Consider the following 17,744-nt stretch of genomic DNA (forward strand, 5'->3'; position numbering starts at 1 on the left):
AGCAGCGCCTCAGCCGCGCGGGGCTGTTCGGGGCCCGTGCGCAGGCGCTGCGGGCGGGGGCGGGCCGGGCGCGGGGCTCCGCCCGGGCGGGGCGGGCCGGGCGCGGGGCGCCTGCGCTGCCGTAGCGGTCCCTGGGCCGCCCGTCCCGGCCGGGTCGCTGTCGGAGCGGGGGGCGGCGGTGGCCCCCGTCCCGAGCCCCCCACCCGCCTCGCCGGGACCCCGCCTCGCCTGCAGCTGCTGCCGCCCCTCCCGGGGGCTCCGGGTAAGCCGCTCCCGCCTGGTTCCTACGGGCGCCCCCCACCCAGCGCTCCGCATCCTCTCCCCGCCCTCCTCTGTCCCTCCGTCCCCGCGGGCCCTTCGCCTCTCCCGGGGAGCGGGGGCGGCCGCCCGGAGCGCTCAGTGGGGCTGGGGGCGGCCGCGCTGCGGGCCCGGGGCCGGCGGGGGTCCCCTGCTCCTCCTGTGTTGGTGGCTCGGGCTCCCTTTGTCCGCTCCGGGGATGCTGCCGGGCCCCTCCGCCGGTCGGGCCCCGCCGGTGTCACCGCCCCGCCGAGCCCCGCTGCGGGGGCGTCCAGCCCCACTCCGTCCCGCTGGTCCGTGGGCTCTGGGCGCCCATCCCCTCGAAGGGGCCCCGAGCACCAACAGGTGGTTTGGCACCGATACTTTCTCTTTTGTTCCCCTTCCCTTTTTATTTCCCCTGCAGCCCTTTCTGCCAGAGAATTTTCCTGGTTTGTTCTCTAGGAAGCGAAAACCGCCCATGGCTTTTACAGCTCCCACTTGCAGCCACAGAGTGTCTGGCCCCAATTCCGGGGTACAGCCCCCGTTTCTGGGTGTAAGCACTCACCTCTGGAGCTGTAACCCCATATCCAGGGGTACTTGTAAGAGAGTGACCCCTTCCACTTGTGTTTGCTACTTGAGCTGCTCTTGCATAAAGCCGTGATTCCACCTCATAAAAAGACGTAATTCCATCTCAAAAGCCACCAGCTGGAGATGGTCACCAGCTCCTGTCCCACGAGGAGCCTGTGAAGACAGCACACACGTAGCTGCTGTCTGGGAAGGAGGTGGTTTGCAGGGCCCTGCCTCGTAAAGATCTGCAAAAAGTGAACAAAAAGAGTCATTTGAGCGTGTTGGCAGCACCCAGGGTTATAAAAATGGGAAGTGTCTCACCTCTTTTGTCTGCAACTTCTAGTAATAGTTGCAAAACTCTGTTACCTTACTGTGAGTTACATGGTGCAGGAGAAGCGGGGTAAGGTGTAGTTGTACATTTGAAATCTTTGGGGTTTTTTAATGCATATCAGGAAATAGAGCTGGGTTGTCAGATACACTGAAGCTGCTACATTCCAGTATTTATATACTGTATTCTCAGAAATAGAAAGGGTATTAAAATACATGTATCTTTCTTAGAAAGAAATATGTCAGATACTTACACTAGGGTTTGGGTTTTTGGCTATTTTTTAAACTACAACTTGCTCAAAGGCAGTGATCCTCTGGATTTGGTCAAATTTCTGTGAGAAAACATCTAGTAAAAGTGCTTAAGGGCAACTAAATGCCCTTTATTAATTTCCTCAGTTGCTCTCTTATTGGGATTTTCAGGATTTAGATAAATTTCACAGCAGAGGAGCCAGTAGGCAACTGGTGGAGTTATTTCTGCAAGGGTTAGGGGAAGAATAACTTCTGGATTAGATGTTTCAGTGTGATATTCCTGAATTTTGAGCAGTCATTAAAGATAGAATGTGGTGGCAGCAATAAACATTTGCAGTGCTGGCTGAAATTGCGGTTTTTGAGGCTCAAAGTTTCTTAAGTTTCCTTCCCTCTAATTTCAGATCAAAAAATGTTCAAAACAGGAAGTTAGACTTGTACCTTTTATTTTGTAAGACTTTTCCCTGCTTAGCTTAGACTGGTGATATTTGTTGTTAAAATCTGAACTCTGTGATTAAGCATCACTTAATGGGTATGAATTCTTGTTTGAAGATTATTTGTCTTTTATAATGTTTGATGTTCCTCCCTTCTCCTTTCCCACCAGCCATGGCCATGACAGGCCCTACACCGTGCTCATCCATGAGTAACCACACCAAGGAGAGAGTCACAATGACAAAGGTGACATTGGAAAACTTCTACAGCAACCTCATAGCTCAGCATGAGGAGCGAGAGATGAGGTAAAAATCCTTCTTGTTTCCCTTCCATACTGGATAACAGCCCAAAGTTAAATTGAATGAATTTTGTTTTCAAAGCAAAAATAATAAAATCTTCTGGTTGTGTTGGAAGGGACCTCAAAGCTCACCCAGTTCCACCCCCTGCCATGGCAGGGACACCTTCACTGTCCCAGGCTGCTCCCAGCCCTGTCCAGCCTGGCCTTGGGCACTTCCAGGGATCCAGGGGCAGCCACAGCTGCTCTGGGCACCCTGTGCCAGGGCCTCACCACCCTCACAGCCAAGAATTCCTTCCCACTATCCCACCTAACCCTGTCCTGGGGCAGTGGGAAGCCATTCCCTGTGTTCTGTCCTTCCAGGCTCTTGTCCCCAGCTCCTCTCCAGCTCTCCTGGAGCCCCTTTAGGCCCTGGAGGGGGCTCTGAGCTCTCCCTGGAGCCTTCTTGTCTCCAGGCTGAGCAGCCAGCTCTCTCCCCAGCTCTCCCAGCCTGGCTTCAGCCCTTGGAGCATCTCTGTGGCCTCCTCTGGGCTCTCTCCAGCAGCTCCAGCTCCCTCCTGTGCTGGCCCCAGGGTTGGAGTTACGGCTGCAGGTGGGGTCTCACAGCCCAGGGCTCTGTGGGGTCTGCACTGGGGCACGTCCAGCTCTGCCTCACGTCCAGCTCTGCCTCAGCAGCACCCCCAGATCCTCGTGCCAGGGCTGCTCCCAGTCCATTCTCTGGATTTTGCTGCGATTGCCCTGAGCCATGTGCAGATGTGCAGGAGGACAATGCAGGGAGCAAGGAGGGGCTGTTGTGAGGAGTCACTCACTGCTGGGACTGTCCTGAACCTGGGGCACCTCTTTAAGTCCAATCCAGCAATGGACTGCACTGAGCTGTGCCTTAACTTTGGCTGGAACCCTCTGAATTTGCTGAATATCCTCAATTGTAGCACTGGGACTTGTGCTGTTCTCCCAGCTTGCCATGGAGTCTTTAACCAGAATTTGGAAAATGGTTCAGTGTTGGTTTGGCTTTGCTGCTTAACAAGCTCCCTGAGGAGCTGCCCAATGCCTGCTCACTGCAAGAGCTGCAGAGACGAGGAAGCAATCTAGAAATAAATAGTAATGTGCAAAGATATTTGCTTCAAAGCTTCTGATGAGTAAAGAGAGACTGAGGTCCAATTCAGGCAGAAAATATCACTGATTTAATTAGTTTCATTCTCCTCACAAAGCTCTTGCCTTTAAAATTTATTTACTTCTTATGAGCACTGTTGTGTATTCCCAAAATCTCATTTTTTTTTTTTCTCTTTAAGATCAAGACCTTGTCTGAACAAACAGACTGGCCTTTATAAGTGACATGTTTTTTGTAGCAACAGAAGTCTGTGGGTGTGTAATTTGGAGTTTAAATGATGTTGACACTGTACCCTGAAGTGCAGATTGACCCTATTAGGGATATTTGGGGGAATTTCAGCATGGCTTTGGCATCACTCAGTCTTGCTGAGCTGTTTAATTCTGTGAAATTCAAACTTTGCTACTGGAGTTGCTGGTTTGAGTGTGGGTTGGGGTCACTGGGCAGGGCTCACTGGTACTTGAGCAAGAGCATTTTCATTGTGCTTGATTCTGAAGTGATAACCCCAAATATTATCACATCACAGCAGCTGCAGAGAGCCCCAGGAGACAGGAAGAGGATCTTGCAAAGAATGACTTGCAGAAGTGAAGGAATTTTTTAGTATATTTGTAATGTCCCAAACCACCAGGCCCTGTTCAGCCAGCTGTTAATCTGACTGGCATTGGGAAAAAGTTCCAGAGGATAATCATTACAAATGTCCCCTGAAGTCATTCCCCTTCTAAAGTCTTGCTTCCTCCTTTCTTTTCTCCCAAATAATCCCTTTGTACTAAGACTAAATATTTCTGATTCTTTAAGGAGGAGAACATGTACAGACAACTTTCCGCTTCCCAAATATTTTGAGTATTTCAGGGATTAGGAGATCTAAAATAACTTTTGTCATCTTGCATGTGAATAGTTTGAGATGCAGAGAAATTTTAAATGTGTTTGAATACCAATTCTTCCTAGAATAAGTGAAATTTTGGTGTTGAAATGCTTCTTGTGGCTCTGGCCTGAAGTGACTTGCCCAGCTGTCAGAGAGAGATAAGAACAGAACCCAGATCTCTCAATTTGTATTTGTGTACAGCAAAAATATACACTTGAATAACTTGTGGAACTCAACGCAGGTTTAGTTTAATAAAACCAGAGAGGACAGGGTTGGAATTTTAAAACTGCATAGTAGATTCTTCAGAATTAATTTCCTGTCTGAGTCTCTTGTACATCTTTACCCTCATAACTTGCTGGCACAGACCAGATGTTGTGGATATGTGCACCTTGTTAAGAAACAAAGTTAATGATTCAACCTGGGTTTTTTTCTAATTTAATTTAAAAAACAAGGTTAATGATTCAACTTTTATTTTTCTAATTTGTCTCTGCTCTAGACAAAAGAAACTAGAACAAATGATGGAAGAAGAAGGCCTAAAAGACGAAGAGGTAATGAATATGGAAACACTATCTTAATGGTTAAATACAAGAAATTTGCTTTTTCTAAATGGAGATCTGGGATCTTTCCTTGGAATTGCTGTGGTCCCTGTGGAAGCCACCTGCAGAGCTCTCACTGGGGTCTCTTAAACTCTAGAAAAGGATCAGGAGGTCGGCACATGCACAGAAGGAGACGGAGTTCCTTCGCCTGAAGAGAACCAGGCTTGGACTGGAGGACTTTGAGTCTCTCAAAGTAATAGGCAGAGGAGCATTTGGAGAGGTGAGTCCAGAAAAAATGGTTACACATGTTTTTAACTGGCTCTGCTGTTTGTTAAAGACTTGCTCAGTTTATATAAGCAAAAGGAACAACCACAGATAGACTTGAGCTGAACAGTCACGTGCAGCTGTTTTTACCTAATAAATGCTGGTTCAAGACATCCTGTGCTTTAAAGGAAACAGAATGATGTTGAAAATGATCTGATGGACAGCTAAATTCAGGTTTGCAGTGGGTTTTAAAGGTGAACTTCTGGGGCTGGACTTAGGGAGAAATGGAGAGCCCTTGCAAAGGCTCTTCTGGTGGCCTTCAGAGAAGGGGCTTTGGACCACCTGCTTTAGGTCTTTGTTTTTTCTGATTTAGAGATGGGGTAATTGAGAGGTGTTTTAAAAACTTTTATTCTATTTTAATCTCGTGTGAAGGGTGAGACAATACAGATATTATAATTTACACCATCACAATCAGAAGTTAACTACTTCTTAATTACCTTAATTAAGATGATGTGATGGTGTAAATTTTAAGTGTTTCTTGGTCTATCAGTTTTTGTTACCCTATGTTGTAAATGCTTTAAAGCTAGTTATCTAAAATTACTCTTGGTGAGTATTTTTTTTAATATATATTATTATATATATTATATATATATATATTATTATATATTATTTATATATATTATATATATTATTTTTATATATATAATATATATACACCAATGTATTTATATATTATTATTTAAATATAAACATTTATACAATAATCATATAAATAAATTGTACATATATAAAATAATATATTTTATATATAATATATAAATATATTATTTTATATCATATATTATATATAATTATATAAAAAATAATATAAAAGTTCATATTATATTTATTTATATATATTTACAATATATTTCTTTTAAAACTTGTTTCTATTTTTCTCTCAACAATGTTTATCCTATTCTATAATATTTCTAAGTTAATATTTCTTATCTCAAAGTTTCCATACCAATGTATACTATATGAACTTTCTATTAAACTTCAAGAATTCTCTAGAAATCTATTTCCTACAGGTCCTGTGTTAAAATAAAAATCTCTCATGGTCCTGTGTTAAAATAACTGCAGCTCTTAGCATTAACAGGACTTTCTGCCATTGCTGTGCACTGTCTAATGCTTCTTGTGTTTTACAATCTGAGATGATTTGATGAGCTGGAAGCCAAGGGCTTGATACCCAACCTTGGCAAGAGCAGTGCTGGGTTTGCTCAGTCTTTCCGTGCCCCCAGGTGCGCCTGGTGCAGAAGAAGGACACGGGGCACGTTTATGCCATGAAGATCCTACGCAAAGCTGACATGCTTGAGAAGGAGCAGGTGAGGAACACTCTGAGCAGGAGCTGGGCCATGGATCACTCTGTGTGCAGAGCAGGAATGGGCTTCTGTGCTTTAGCAGCTAAAAATTCTGGGGATTTTTTGGTGTCTTTTCTTATAGAGGAAATAAGTCAGAAAAACCTCTGAATTCTCAAGGAGTTCTTTTCTAGTGGGCTCTTTCAACACAAAGTCCTGTGCAAATGATTGTGTTTTACTGCACTTCTGACTTACAGGATTGGATATAATTATAAGATACAACTGCAGGAACTGCAGGAGCTGTGCCATGGATCACTCTGTGCTGTGTGCAGAGCAGGAATGGGCTTCTGTGCTTCAGCAGCTAAAAATTCTGGGGTTTTTGGTGTCTTTTCTTATAGAGGAAATAAGTCAGAAAAACCTGAATTCTCAAGGAGTTCTTTCCAACACAAAGTCCTGTGCAAATGATTCTGTGTTTTACTGCACTTCTGACTTACAAATATAAGAGACTTATAAATATAAGAGATACAACTGCAGGAGCTGGGCCATGGATCACTCTGTGCTGTGTGCAGAGCAGGAATGGGCTTCTGTGCTTTAGCAGCTAAAAATTCTGGGGTTTTTGTGTCTTTTCTTATAGAGGAAATAAGTCAGAAAAATCTCTGAATTCTCAAGGACTTCTTTTCTAGTGGGCTCTTTCAACACAAAGTTCGGTGCAAATGATTCCATGTTTTACTGCACTTCTGACTTACAGGATTGGATATAAATATAAGAGATACAACTGCAGGAACTGCAGGAGCTGTGCCATGGATCACTCTGTGCTGTGTGCAGAGGAGGAATGGGCTTCTGTGCTTCAGTAGCTAAAAATTCTGGGGATTTTTTGGTGTCTTTTCTTATAGAGGAAATAAGTCAGAAAAATCTCTGAATTCTCAAGGACTTCTTTTCAACACAAAGTCCTGTGCAAATGATTCAGTGCAGGCTTCAAGGCCAGTGTTTTACTGCACTTCTGACTTGCAGGATCAGATATAAATATCAGAGATACAATTCCTGGAATTCAGACTCAGAGACATAAAGCAGCAGCATCTAATATATTTAAGGCTTTCCTTTGCTTTCCAGTACTTCTGGATATATAATGATCTGGGACAGTCATGTCCCAGCATGACAGCACTGGGATGCAGCTCTTGTGTTTTTAGAAAGAGATCTAATGATTAGGTGTGTTTGTAAAAAATTGAGATTTTTGTTTATAAGATTATATAAATGTATAGGTTTACTATATATAGAGTTATATATATATTATATATAGGTGTATATATAATAGGTATAAATTATATGTATATAATCAACCACATGTTGAATGTTCTGATAGTGTTTCTGCCCTTGTGCAGAAATTTGACTTTTGTCTTCTCAATATTTCATGCTGTTCAGAATAATAATTGAATTGCCTGTGAAATAATTGCATTTAATAAAACTTATCCAATGCACTGTGTGTGTCCAGGTTGGCCACATCCGTGCAGAAAGGGACATCCTGGTGGAGGCAGACAGCTTGTGGGTTGTGAAGATGTTCTACAGTTTCCAGGACAAGCTAAACCTCTACCTGATCATGGAGTTCCTGCCTGGAGGTAACTCTGGAATGCAAGGACTGCTCTCCTTTTGTTTGGGGATTGCTAATTCCTTCATTACAAATGCAGTCTGGGACTAGAGTGCATGTGGTGTTTGCACTGTACATCTGGGAGGGAACAAGATTTCTGCTTTTTAGGGTACTGAGGTGTTTAGGCAAGCTTGAGGTTTCCTGTTTGGGTCTTCAAGCTGCAGGTATTTAAACTTGGCTTTAATATTTTTCTATTTAAACTTGGCTTTAATATTTTTCTATTTAAACTTGGCTTTAATATTTTTCTATTTAAACTTGGCTTTAATATTTTTCTATTTAAAAATATATATACTTGGCTTTAATATTCTTCTCATTCCTACCCTTGCTATGCCCTGGCTGTCTATAGGGCCAGAGCATATCCAGCTTTGGCAATCTCTGCTGGTTTGAGCTGAATGCAGCAGCATTTCCTATAAATGTCTTCAAACTCAGTGAGAGTGGAGCCTGTGTGTTCACCTCTGGGGGGTTTCCAGGTGACATGATGACATTGTTGATGAAGAAGGACACTCTGACAGAGGAGGAGACACAGTTCTACATCGCTGAGACTGTGCTGGCCATTGACTCCATCCACCAGCTGGGATTCATCCATCGTGACATAAAACCAGACAACCTCCTCCTGGACAGCAAGGTATGGGCTGGGGAGGAGCAAAGAGGCCTTGTGATTGCTCATATTGACCTGAAGGGGTGTTGGCAGTTGTGGAAGAAGATGGTGCTTCTTTATTTAGCCCTGTTCCTTCCAGCTTTTGAGGGACATATCTGCCAAATTGCCAGGGAAAATAAATCCCCAAAAGCCAGGAAAGACCCCACCTCCACTCAGACCTTGAGCTCTTCTGACAGCTGTTTAAACTATTTCAGCTGTTTAAACTATTTTTGGCTATTTCAGATGCAGTTTAAAGCACGTGGTTTCAGTTCCCTCTTAGGCAAAACTGTTTCCCTTTTCTCTCACATCTGTTCCACTCCCCCTTGCCAGCTCTGGTCTTACCAAATGTGAAGGACGTGGCTGTTCCAGGCTGAGAGTGGAGAACCTCCCTCAGGATCAGGGTGTACCCCTGAGAGCTGCCCAGGCTACCTGGTTATTGCAGGCACTTTGCAGAAATCCCAGTTATTTCAGTGTCCTCCTATTGCTCCAAGTTTGCCTAAAATTAAGATTTCTTGGAAAGTAAATAATGAGCAGTAAATAATGAGTTTCCCACTGCTGTGTAATGCACTGTTGGATTTACTGCAGAATCCCAGAATGGTTTGGGTTGGAAGGGACCTTGAAACTCATCCTGTTCCACCTTTATGGTGTCCCAGGGTGCTCCAAGCCCCATCCAACCTGGCCTTGGACACTTCCAGGGCTGGGGCAGCCACAGCTTCTCCAAGCAAGCGTGCCCAATTCAGAATGTTCACCTCTAGACATGCCTACATTTAGGACTTTGAAAAGGAGGTATATTTTATAGATACACCTCTAAAAATTGCTTGTAGTCAGTGTGGTCATGTTATCCACCAGGACAGATTCAATCACTGAATTGAGGGTGATTTTTATCTCCTGGGGCCAATACACAACCCAGGGACTGCAGCTGTCTCTGGAGAGGTTTCCTTTCACCCTGCAGGGGTTGGGAACTTGCAGAGCAGAGGTTTCCTGAAGAAAATTGTCACTGGGTTTTCTCTGTGGAGTAGCTATGGGAGTATTGATGGTTTCATTCCCTGTACCCATCCAGTGTTGGGTTTAAATAAGGAAAGCCAAGGACATTGAGGGGCTGGAGCGTGTCCAGAGAAGGGAATGGAGTTGGGAGAAAGTCTGGAGCAGCTGAGAGACCTGAGGGGGCTCATCCTGGAGAAAAAGAGGCTCAGGGGGGACCTTTTTGCTCTCCCTGACAGGAAGGTGCAGCCAGGTGGGGGTCAGGCTCTTCTGCCATGTCTCAAGTGAAAGAAGGAGAGGAAGTTGTGCTGGGGAGGTTCAGTTTAGTTATTGTTTTTTTTTTTCACTGCAGGAGTGGTCAGGCATTGGAATAAATTGCCCAGGGAGGTGGTGGAGTCACAATCTGGAAGTGTTCAAGAGGCATCTGGATGTGGCACTTGGGGACATAATTTAGAGGTGTTGAGGGTGGTGTTGGGTTTTCTTCCAGCCTTGCTGATGCTGTGATTTACTATGATAATGCCTTACACTGGGTGTTTGTTTTGTTTTGTTCTGTTTATTTCTAGGGCCACGTGAAACTCTCAGATTTTGGTCTGTGTACTGGACTGAAGAAAGCCCACAGGACAGAATTTTACAGGAACTTGAATCACAGTCTTCCCAGTGACTTCAGTAAGTTCTTTGGCTCCAAAGGGTGTCTGGTTGGTTGCTCTTGGGTCCTGACAAAACTCATTTCAGTGTCAGGGCGTGGCTGCAGTGGGGAGTCTAATAATCAACTTTACATCTTGAGGTAGATTTTCATTTTCTGTAAAATCATTTCAGTTACTTTAAACCCATTTTCATTTCAGATGTTTGTCTCTGAAACAGACTCTGCTGTAGCTTTTTGCATGTGTAATAAAATGAGAACTCAGTGAGTTGGTAGCTGCTGACTGCATCTCATTACTGAAATGAATAAACCAGCACAGTCTCTGAGTATCCAGGATTATTCTGGAAGGGAAGAACTCGGATCATGGAGTTACATCAACCCTGAAAACATGGTCTGCTAATGAAAGGCTCAATTAAATGTTGCCCATATTTCATAGGTTTGGAAGTTGCTGAGAGGTTTAGGTTTGGGGTATTGACACACATCTTAAATGAGATCTTTAGTGGTAAAGATATTTTGGGGGTAAAAATAACATATTGGGTGACCAGTAGGATTCAGTCACAGCTATTGAATCTCCTTCAGCTTTCCAGAACATGAATTCCAAGAGGAAAGCAGAGACTTGGAAGAGGAATCGCCGGCAGCTGGTGAGTAGGTTCCACCTGCTTGGAGATGTTCTTGCTGAGCTGTTGCATCCACATGGAACATGGATTTACATGGAAGTTTTTAATGCATCTGAGTTCTGGACAATCCTGAAAGGAAAAGATTCAGGCATTTTTTTTTTAAAAAGAAGAGGAATGACTCTAGTTTGTCCTTTGTCCATCTGCTGAACAGCTGGTGACATATGTGCAGAGATAGCACTGCCATAATTATTTACATGCATATCTGAAGTCTCCCAGCCAAAACTATCAGTGCTTGCCACTTCCAATCTCACAAAGGGCTGCTGACCCATTCCAAGGTGACACTGATCCCCTCCCCTGTTTTCCTGGTGCTATTTTAAGACTCTTTCACGTGAAGATGTTAATTTTGTCTCTACATATCTTGGAAGAAAGGCTTTAAACACCTTTGCTAAAGGATCTCAGGGACAATCTGGTGTCTTCTCAAAATAACCACTGTTGTATAAGTTCCCATGTCCATGTCAGGCAGTTTTCCCTGCAGATGCATAACTGATGGTGTTTGTTCTAGGCTTTTTCTACAGTGGGAACTCCAGATTACATTGCTCCTGAGGTCTTCATGCAGACTGGATACAACAAGCTGTGTGACTGGTGGTCCCTGGGGGTCATCATGTACGAGATGTTGATTGGTAAGGAGCAGGCAGGGCAGGCTGGAGGTGGGAATGGTGGAGCAGGACATCAGCTGAATTCATATATTCATAGAATCCCAGATTGGTTTGGGTTGGAGGGGACCTTAAAGCTCATCCCTGTCACCCCCTGCCATGGCAGGGACACCTTCACTATCCCAGGTGGCTCCAAGCCCCATCCAACCTGGCCTTGGACATTTCCAGGGATGGAGCAGCCACAGCTGCTCTGGGCAGCCAATTTCTGTGCTTGGGGTCAAGTTCTCAGAGCATCCACTCCTTGCCTGGTCTCTGTGGTGTGTTTTGGATTTTAATTTTGCTTGATCCAAGATGATATTTTTGTTTCTTTTCAGGTTATCCACCATTCTGTTCTGAGACTCCTCAAGAGACCTATAAGAAAGTGATGAACTGGAAGGAGACCCTGACATTTCCTCCAGAGGTTCCAATCTCTGATAAAGCCAAGGATCTTATTTTAAGGTGCCAGCCCCATGGTTTGCCAGTTAATACAGCACTAATTTTCTTGTCTTGTCCCTGTATTCTGTGCCTCTCATGGCTTGTTTCACATGGAAAACCCTGATGCTACAAACTGTTACACACATGCATTAAATGCTGAACTCCCTTGTCAAACACTTTTTGTCTCTCAGGCCATTTAGTGGTTCCCTGACTAAACTGTGCTAAAAAGGAGTCTCCATGGAAGTGCTACTACTCTGGCAAAATATTTCTGCTCCTTATTTTGCCTGCAGCCTTCTCATGGAAGGACACAATTTCAGTCCTTTTGACAGAGCTGACTTCTTGCAACAGCAATGATTTTACCTTTGTATGCACTGGAGCATACAAATGTATCCCAGTGCTTGCTGACTCATTTGTACTTCAGTATCTATTCTCAGGACAGAAATATAAATGTCTGGTTTTTTAGGCTTTATATGTTCTTCTCCTCTACTCTGGTCCTGAAATAGAAAGGTCACATTATCCTGTTGTGAAGGAGTAGCACATCTTAACTGTGGCATTGGACATGACATTCCTGTACATAACTTTGTGTGCTGGTTTTGCTGTGGAAGTTCTTAGTCTGCTCCATGTATATGTTAAGAAACTGCAGCAGTATCAGTTCAGAAAGCTGTTCCATTTCTGGATGGAATGCTTTCGTTTTCACCCTCCCTTCATTTTCATTCTTCCTTCCATCCCAGATTTTGCTGTGAATGGGAGCACAGAATTGGTGCATCTGGTGTGGAGGAAATAAAGAGTAACCCATTCTTTGAAGGGGTTGATTGGGAGCACATCAGGTAAGATGCTTTGCAGAAAAGCAGCTGCTCTTCTCTAGGGACTGCTCAGGCCAGCCCTGGTCTGCAGCAGGGAGCAGCTGACTGGCATTTATCACATCCAGCTGTGGGTGAGAACATTTTGTTCTCTACCTGATGCTTGCTGAGCTTTAGGTACCTTCAGTCTTGATTCTGTTAAGACATGAAAGGTGGCTGAATTCTGTTTTGTCTGCCTTTGGAATCTCAATGCTTCATCTGCTCTTCTTGGCAGAGAGAGACCTGCTGCGATTTCAATAGAAATTAAAAGCATTGATGATACCTCAAACTTTGATGAATTTCCAGAGTCTGATATCCTTAAACCAACAGGTAAATGATTGTTTGATTCTCTTTGTAAGCCTTTTCCTGTAGAATAATCCTTCCTGTTAGCCAGATCTTACTAGATGCTGATTTTGTTTTTTATCATCACCAAATAGCTTGGAAACCTCGTGGTGCAGGGGGTGCAAGCTGGAATTTGGGTTCCAGGAGATGCTGTCTTGTAAATGATGTGGAAGTTGCCTGAGAAAGGGCAGCTCTCAGAGGCAGCAGAGCTTCCAGAAAGTTCAGATCTCAGTAGGGCCTGAGAGCCCAATGCTGCCAGTTCCCCTCGGTGCTGATTCCTGCTGGCACTTGGAGTAGGGTGGGGAAGGGTGGAACTCAAGGGGATTTTTGCTGTGAATCTCTGAAGGATCACAGCATAGTCACACATTTGCTCAGTGAGTTTAAAAACAGAATCCCAGACTGGTTTGGGTTGGAAGGGACCTTAAAGCTCATCCCATCCCACCCCCTGCCATGGGCAGGGACACCTTCACTATCCCAGGCTGCTCCAAGCCCTGTCCAACCTGTCCTGGAACACTCCCAGCGATTGGGGCATCCACCACCACCTCTCTGGGCAACCTGTGCCAGTGTTTCACAGCTCACATTGTAAAAAATTGCTTCTTTCTATGTGATCTGAATCTTCCCTGTTCTAGCTTACAATGCTTGTGCCATGTCCTGTGTCCCAGCAGTTCTTTCCTGGGGTTGAAGCACAAAGCTGTATCTACATTTAGGACTTTTCCTTTAGAAACATTCATCCAGTGTTTTGTATGAAAAAATAAACTCTGCAGTTCCAAAGGATAATTAATTCCATTTCTTCTATGTCTTCCCAGTGGCAACAAGCAACCACCCAGAGACAGACTACAAGAACAAAGACTGGGTTTTTATCAATTACACCTATAAACGTTTTGAGGGCCTGACAGCCCGAGGAGCAATTCCCTCCTATATGAAGGGAGGGAAGTAACACAGCTTTACCTGGGACTTCTGAGCTGTGGAATTCTGTTGCTGTACTTTGGGTTTATACCCATAAAAGAACTTGTTCTTTTTTTTAAAAGAAAACTTGAGGGCTATCAACTCTTGGAGAAGACTTCAGGACCCTGTTTTGTTACACACCTGGTTGTTACTAAGGATTTTTTTTTTCCCTGCGCCATTGAAAAATTCCACGTTTGCATCATCTCTGCTGCCAGCACCTTTTGCTGCTTCAGGAGCAAGAGTTTTTTTTATATTCTTTGCCAGACTGTCCAGTCCATTGGGAGATGAGAGCAAGCTTTCCCTTTGGCATTGCAAAGCACGGGATTCTATAGGACTGTGTCCAGTCCTGCATTAAGTGACAAACTCACTCTGCCAATTCTGCCAGCACTGTTTGCCCAGCAGTTGAGGACTCCAGGACAGAGGAATCAAAGCAATAATTGAAGCTTGAGACAGACAACTCTCCAGGAAACTGTCTAGTAGAAGGACAAAACTCAGATTGCCTTAACCTTACTTTGTAGTGCTGTTTTTATAATGCTCCCTGGAAGCCTCTTCAATAGCATTTCTCAGCTCTGTCACTGTGGCCCCCAGTTCTGGTGCACTTTACTTTTGGTACTAAGTGACCCTCAAGCCATTTAATATTTTTTCTAAATTAAAAAATTTTGCAACACTTTTTCTTTCCTAAATAGAGGAGAAATGGGCCATTTCCTCCCCCGAGCGCCGAGTTTTTGGTTCCTGTATGTCAGGATGGATCCATAAACAATGCAGATAAACTACAGCTGATCACATAAGTGGGTCTGGAATTAGAGCAGAGCGAGGCAATTCCAGGAACCTGATCCTTGGTGGGCAAGTTGTGCACAGCTGGGCCAGCCCTGAGGCTCCCCAGCCCAGCTGCTGCTGTTTCTCAGCCACCTCTGAGCTCTGCTGCATCTTCAGTGGTTTAAAGGCCAAAACCCAACTTCTGTGGCCTTTTTGCTGTTGGTTTTGAGCAGAGCAGGATCAGAATGTTGCTGGTGGAGCCTGCCTGGTGTTCCCTCACAGAGCTGCTCTTGCTGCCCTGGCTGTACCTTCTGTAGCCAGAGTGTTCCATGGATGGTGCTCATGGGGTCACTTTTGGGGCACTGGAACCCACCATGTCCACTCATTGATTGTTGCCCACTCTAATTATAATAGTACATTCAGTTCTGATCAGGGTCTCTCCAGGAGAGCCCCAAAGTGCCTTTCCTTGCCTAAGCCTCTCTCAGAACACAACAGCATTTTGGGAGGGAGGATTCTTCCTCAGCTGAACTTTTCCTAATTTGTTTTTCTAACCACAAGCTCCACATGGTGCCCATTTGTAGTTAACTCTGCACTTGCAGGGGCAGGTGCCATTAACCCATGGGCCTACATGGTTCCACTCTGGAATTTACCATCAGATATTAAAAATACAACTCAGTGAGTTTTCTAAAAGCGTGTCTCAATTCAAATTGTCTTGGATTCCTGCAAACTTCTCTTGGTGCTGAACACTAACTCTGGAGTACAGACAAGACAAAGCTCCAGTGATGTCTCACAGAAAAAAAAAAAAAAGGCTTCCAGGTCTGTTTAGTCCTGACTTTCTTGATTAGAAAATGAAACAAAATGGATTTGTAGTGTAACTTTTTTTTTATATAGGTGCTTTTAGGGAATGTTTACCTAGATCATGACTCCAGTGCCATCCCCAAGGACTGGTGGGGGACTGCCAGTACTGTACAGAACTCATCAGGGTCCTCCCCTCACCACCCCTGTGCTTTTTGTACGTGTCCTACGAGTTCATGACTTGCCATAAGCAGTTCAGACAGCAGTTGGATCCCAGCAAGCTGAAATGCAAAAGCAGCCTTAATACAAGTCCCAGGGTGTCTGTAGTCAGAAGGGCTCACAAGGGATGGGTAAGGGCCAATGGAAGGAATGACTTACAGGATCAGGCTTTCATCAGCTCCTCCCTACATCACATTCTGCTCCCTTTTGACTTTGCATGAAGGACTGATACCAGCTTCTCAAACTGTTCCATCCTCATCCTGCAGTTTCTTCTAGCCATTTGACAATGTTGCCTTATAAACTATTGGAATTAATGTAAGATCATTTTTTTTGTCAATTCTTAACAGCTTAGTTACTGCCTTAAAATAAAAACAAAAATCAAAATCCTTTGAAGCTGCTGTGGATTAGGAACAAATGATTTTGAGATAATAGCTGCATTCTTAGCCCTTTACTGAAAGGGACCAGCATTTTTATTTATAAATACCAAAGATGAAGAAGCTAAACAATTTTAAGTTGTGATAAGTTGCTGTGAAAAACCAACTCTCTAGTACTGTGTATTGTGCATTTTTAGTGCTGTGTTTGAAGGGGAACCCCTCAGGTGTGTCACTGGAGCCCAAGGTGAAGTTTTCAAGGCACGAGGAGCAGTTGGGTACCTCATTCCTGTTGTCTTCCAGCAAAAGTTGGATGTCCTTGAATCCAGTCCTGCTGGACACACCTTTGCAGTGGGAGGTTCTGTATCCCAGGTGCACTGTAAGCCTGCATCCTGTCCCAGTTTTTTACCAACATTAGGGGAAAAAGTGTCTCCTGCAGTATCTCCTTCCAGGATCCGTACTTCACTGCTTAACAGTAAGGTTTTTGTATGCCTGTTACATCTCCCATGGTAGCCAAACATTTTTTGCAATTTTTTGTGTTTTGAAGTTCTTAGTATCTTTTACCTCTTTTTTTTTTTTTTTAAGCTGCAGTTGCTGGATTTGTAGAAGTAATTCCAATCTGAGTTTCCAATGGATCTGAACACCTTATGCTGCCAGTACATCTCTGTTTCATGCCTAGCACAAAGCTGCACTAAGTGTTTCTTATCACTGTGCCCTGACTCTGCCTTAACCTCGAAGTTGAAAAAGTTCTGTAAATATTTAAAAGCTGTTACAAAATTGCACTGTACAATTTGGCAGGTGTAGTCAACTTTTTATGGAGCGATCTCATTGTGTTGTGTAAATAAAATCCTCTTAGTAAACACACTCTTGTTGCTATGTTGTGTTTTACAAACAGGTATCAGGAAATCCTGGAATGGCTTGGGTTGGAAGGGACTTTAAAGCTTATCCATTCCAACATCCTGCCATGACAGGGACACCTTCCACCATCCCAGGCTGCTCCAAGCCCCAGCCTGGCCTTGGACACCTCCAGGGATCCAGGGACAGCCCCAGCTGCTCTGGGCACCTGTGCCAGGGCCTGCCCACCCTCCCAGGGAACAATTCCTGCCCAATATCCCATCCATCCCTGCCCTCTGGCAATGGGAAGCCACTGACCCTTGTCCTGATGAAGAGTCCTCCACTTTGCTTGCAGCCTCTCCAGGTAGTGGAAGGTGCTGTGAGGTCTTCACACAAGTCCCACCTTGTTTGAACTGTTAGTTAATAAAGCCTCTTATTTGGCCTTATCATAAAGCAGAGCACTAGGGCTCAGGAGCTCAGTCCCTGGGTAGGGACCGGGTGCCCGAAGCTCACTTGCTCATGCCAAGGCCATGGGGCTGCCATCTAGCAAGCATGGTGATTATCAGCTCTGTAGTGATTGCAAGCTCTCAGGATTTCAGCTCTGCTTGCTAGGTAGTGGTGCCCTGGGCTGGAGGCTGCAGCAGACGGAGAGAGAGGAGAAGGAGAAGGCGCAGGCTGTTCCACAGAGATGGCTTTGTTTGGGGAGGTCCGTGAAGGGTCTCTGCTCTTCTTCTTTCTCCCCTAATGGGGTA

The 17,744-nt window shown here is 44.6% G+C and overlaps 1 protein-coding gene across 1 annotated transcript; it reads left to right on the forward strand.

Moving 5' to 3' along the window:
- Window positions 1–102: 102 nt before the first annotated feature.
- STK38 (serine/threonine kinase 38) lies at window positions 103–17,022 on the forward strand. The gene is made up of 14 exons (XM_054648795.2): window positions 103–262; window positions 2,021–2,153; window positions 4,607–4,658; window positions 4,804–4,926; window positions 6,191–6,274; window positions 7,737–7,860; window positions 8,360–8,514; window positions 10,071–10,173; window positions 10,727–10,788; window positions 11,327–11,444; window positions 11,792–11,915; window positions 12,623–12,718; window positions 12,966–13,060; window positions 13,879–17,022. Exons 2-14 carry the CDS (start codon window positions 2,023–2,025, stop codon window positions 14,007–14,009), a joined length of 1,398 nt encoding a protein of 465 aa, XP_054504770.1. The 5' UTR covers window positions 103–262; window positions 2,021–2,022; the 3' UTR covers window positions 14,010–17,022.
- Window positions 17,023–17,744: the final 722 nt, after the last annotated feature.

Source organism: Agelaius phoeniceus, chromosome 25, assembly GCF_051311805.1.
Source record: "Agelaius phoeniceus isolate bAgePho1 chromosome 25, bAgePho1.hap1, whole genome shotgun sequence".
NCBI lineage: Eukaryota > Metazoa > Chordata > Aves > Passeriformes > Icteridae > Agelaius > Agelaius phoeniceus.

Excerpts from the sequence above, each read along its gene's own strand:
- STK38 (XM_054648795.2), top strand. The coding sequence starts at position 2,023 with ATGGCCATGACAGGCCCTACACCGTGCTCATCCATGAGTAACCACACC. Across the intron at positions 4,927-6,190 it reads GCAGAGGAGCATTTGGAGAG|GTGCGCCTGGTGCAGAAGAA; the intron begins GTGAGTCCAGAA and ends CCGTGCCCCCAG. Across the intron at positions 7,861-8,359 it reads CATGGAGTTCCTGCCTGGAG|GTGACATGATGACATTGTTG; the intron begins GTAACTCTGGAA and ends GGGGGTTTCCAG.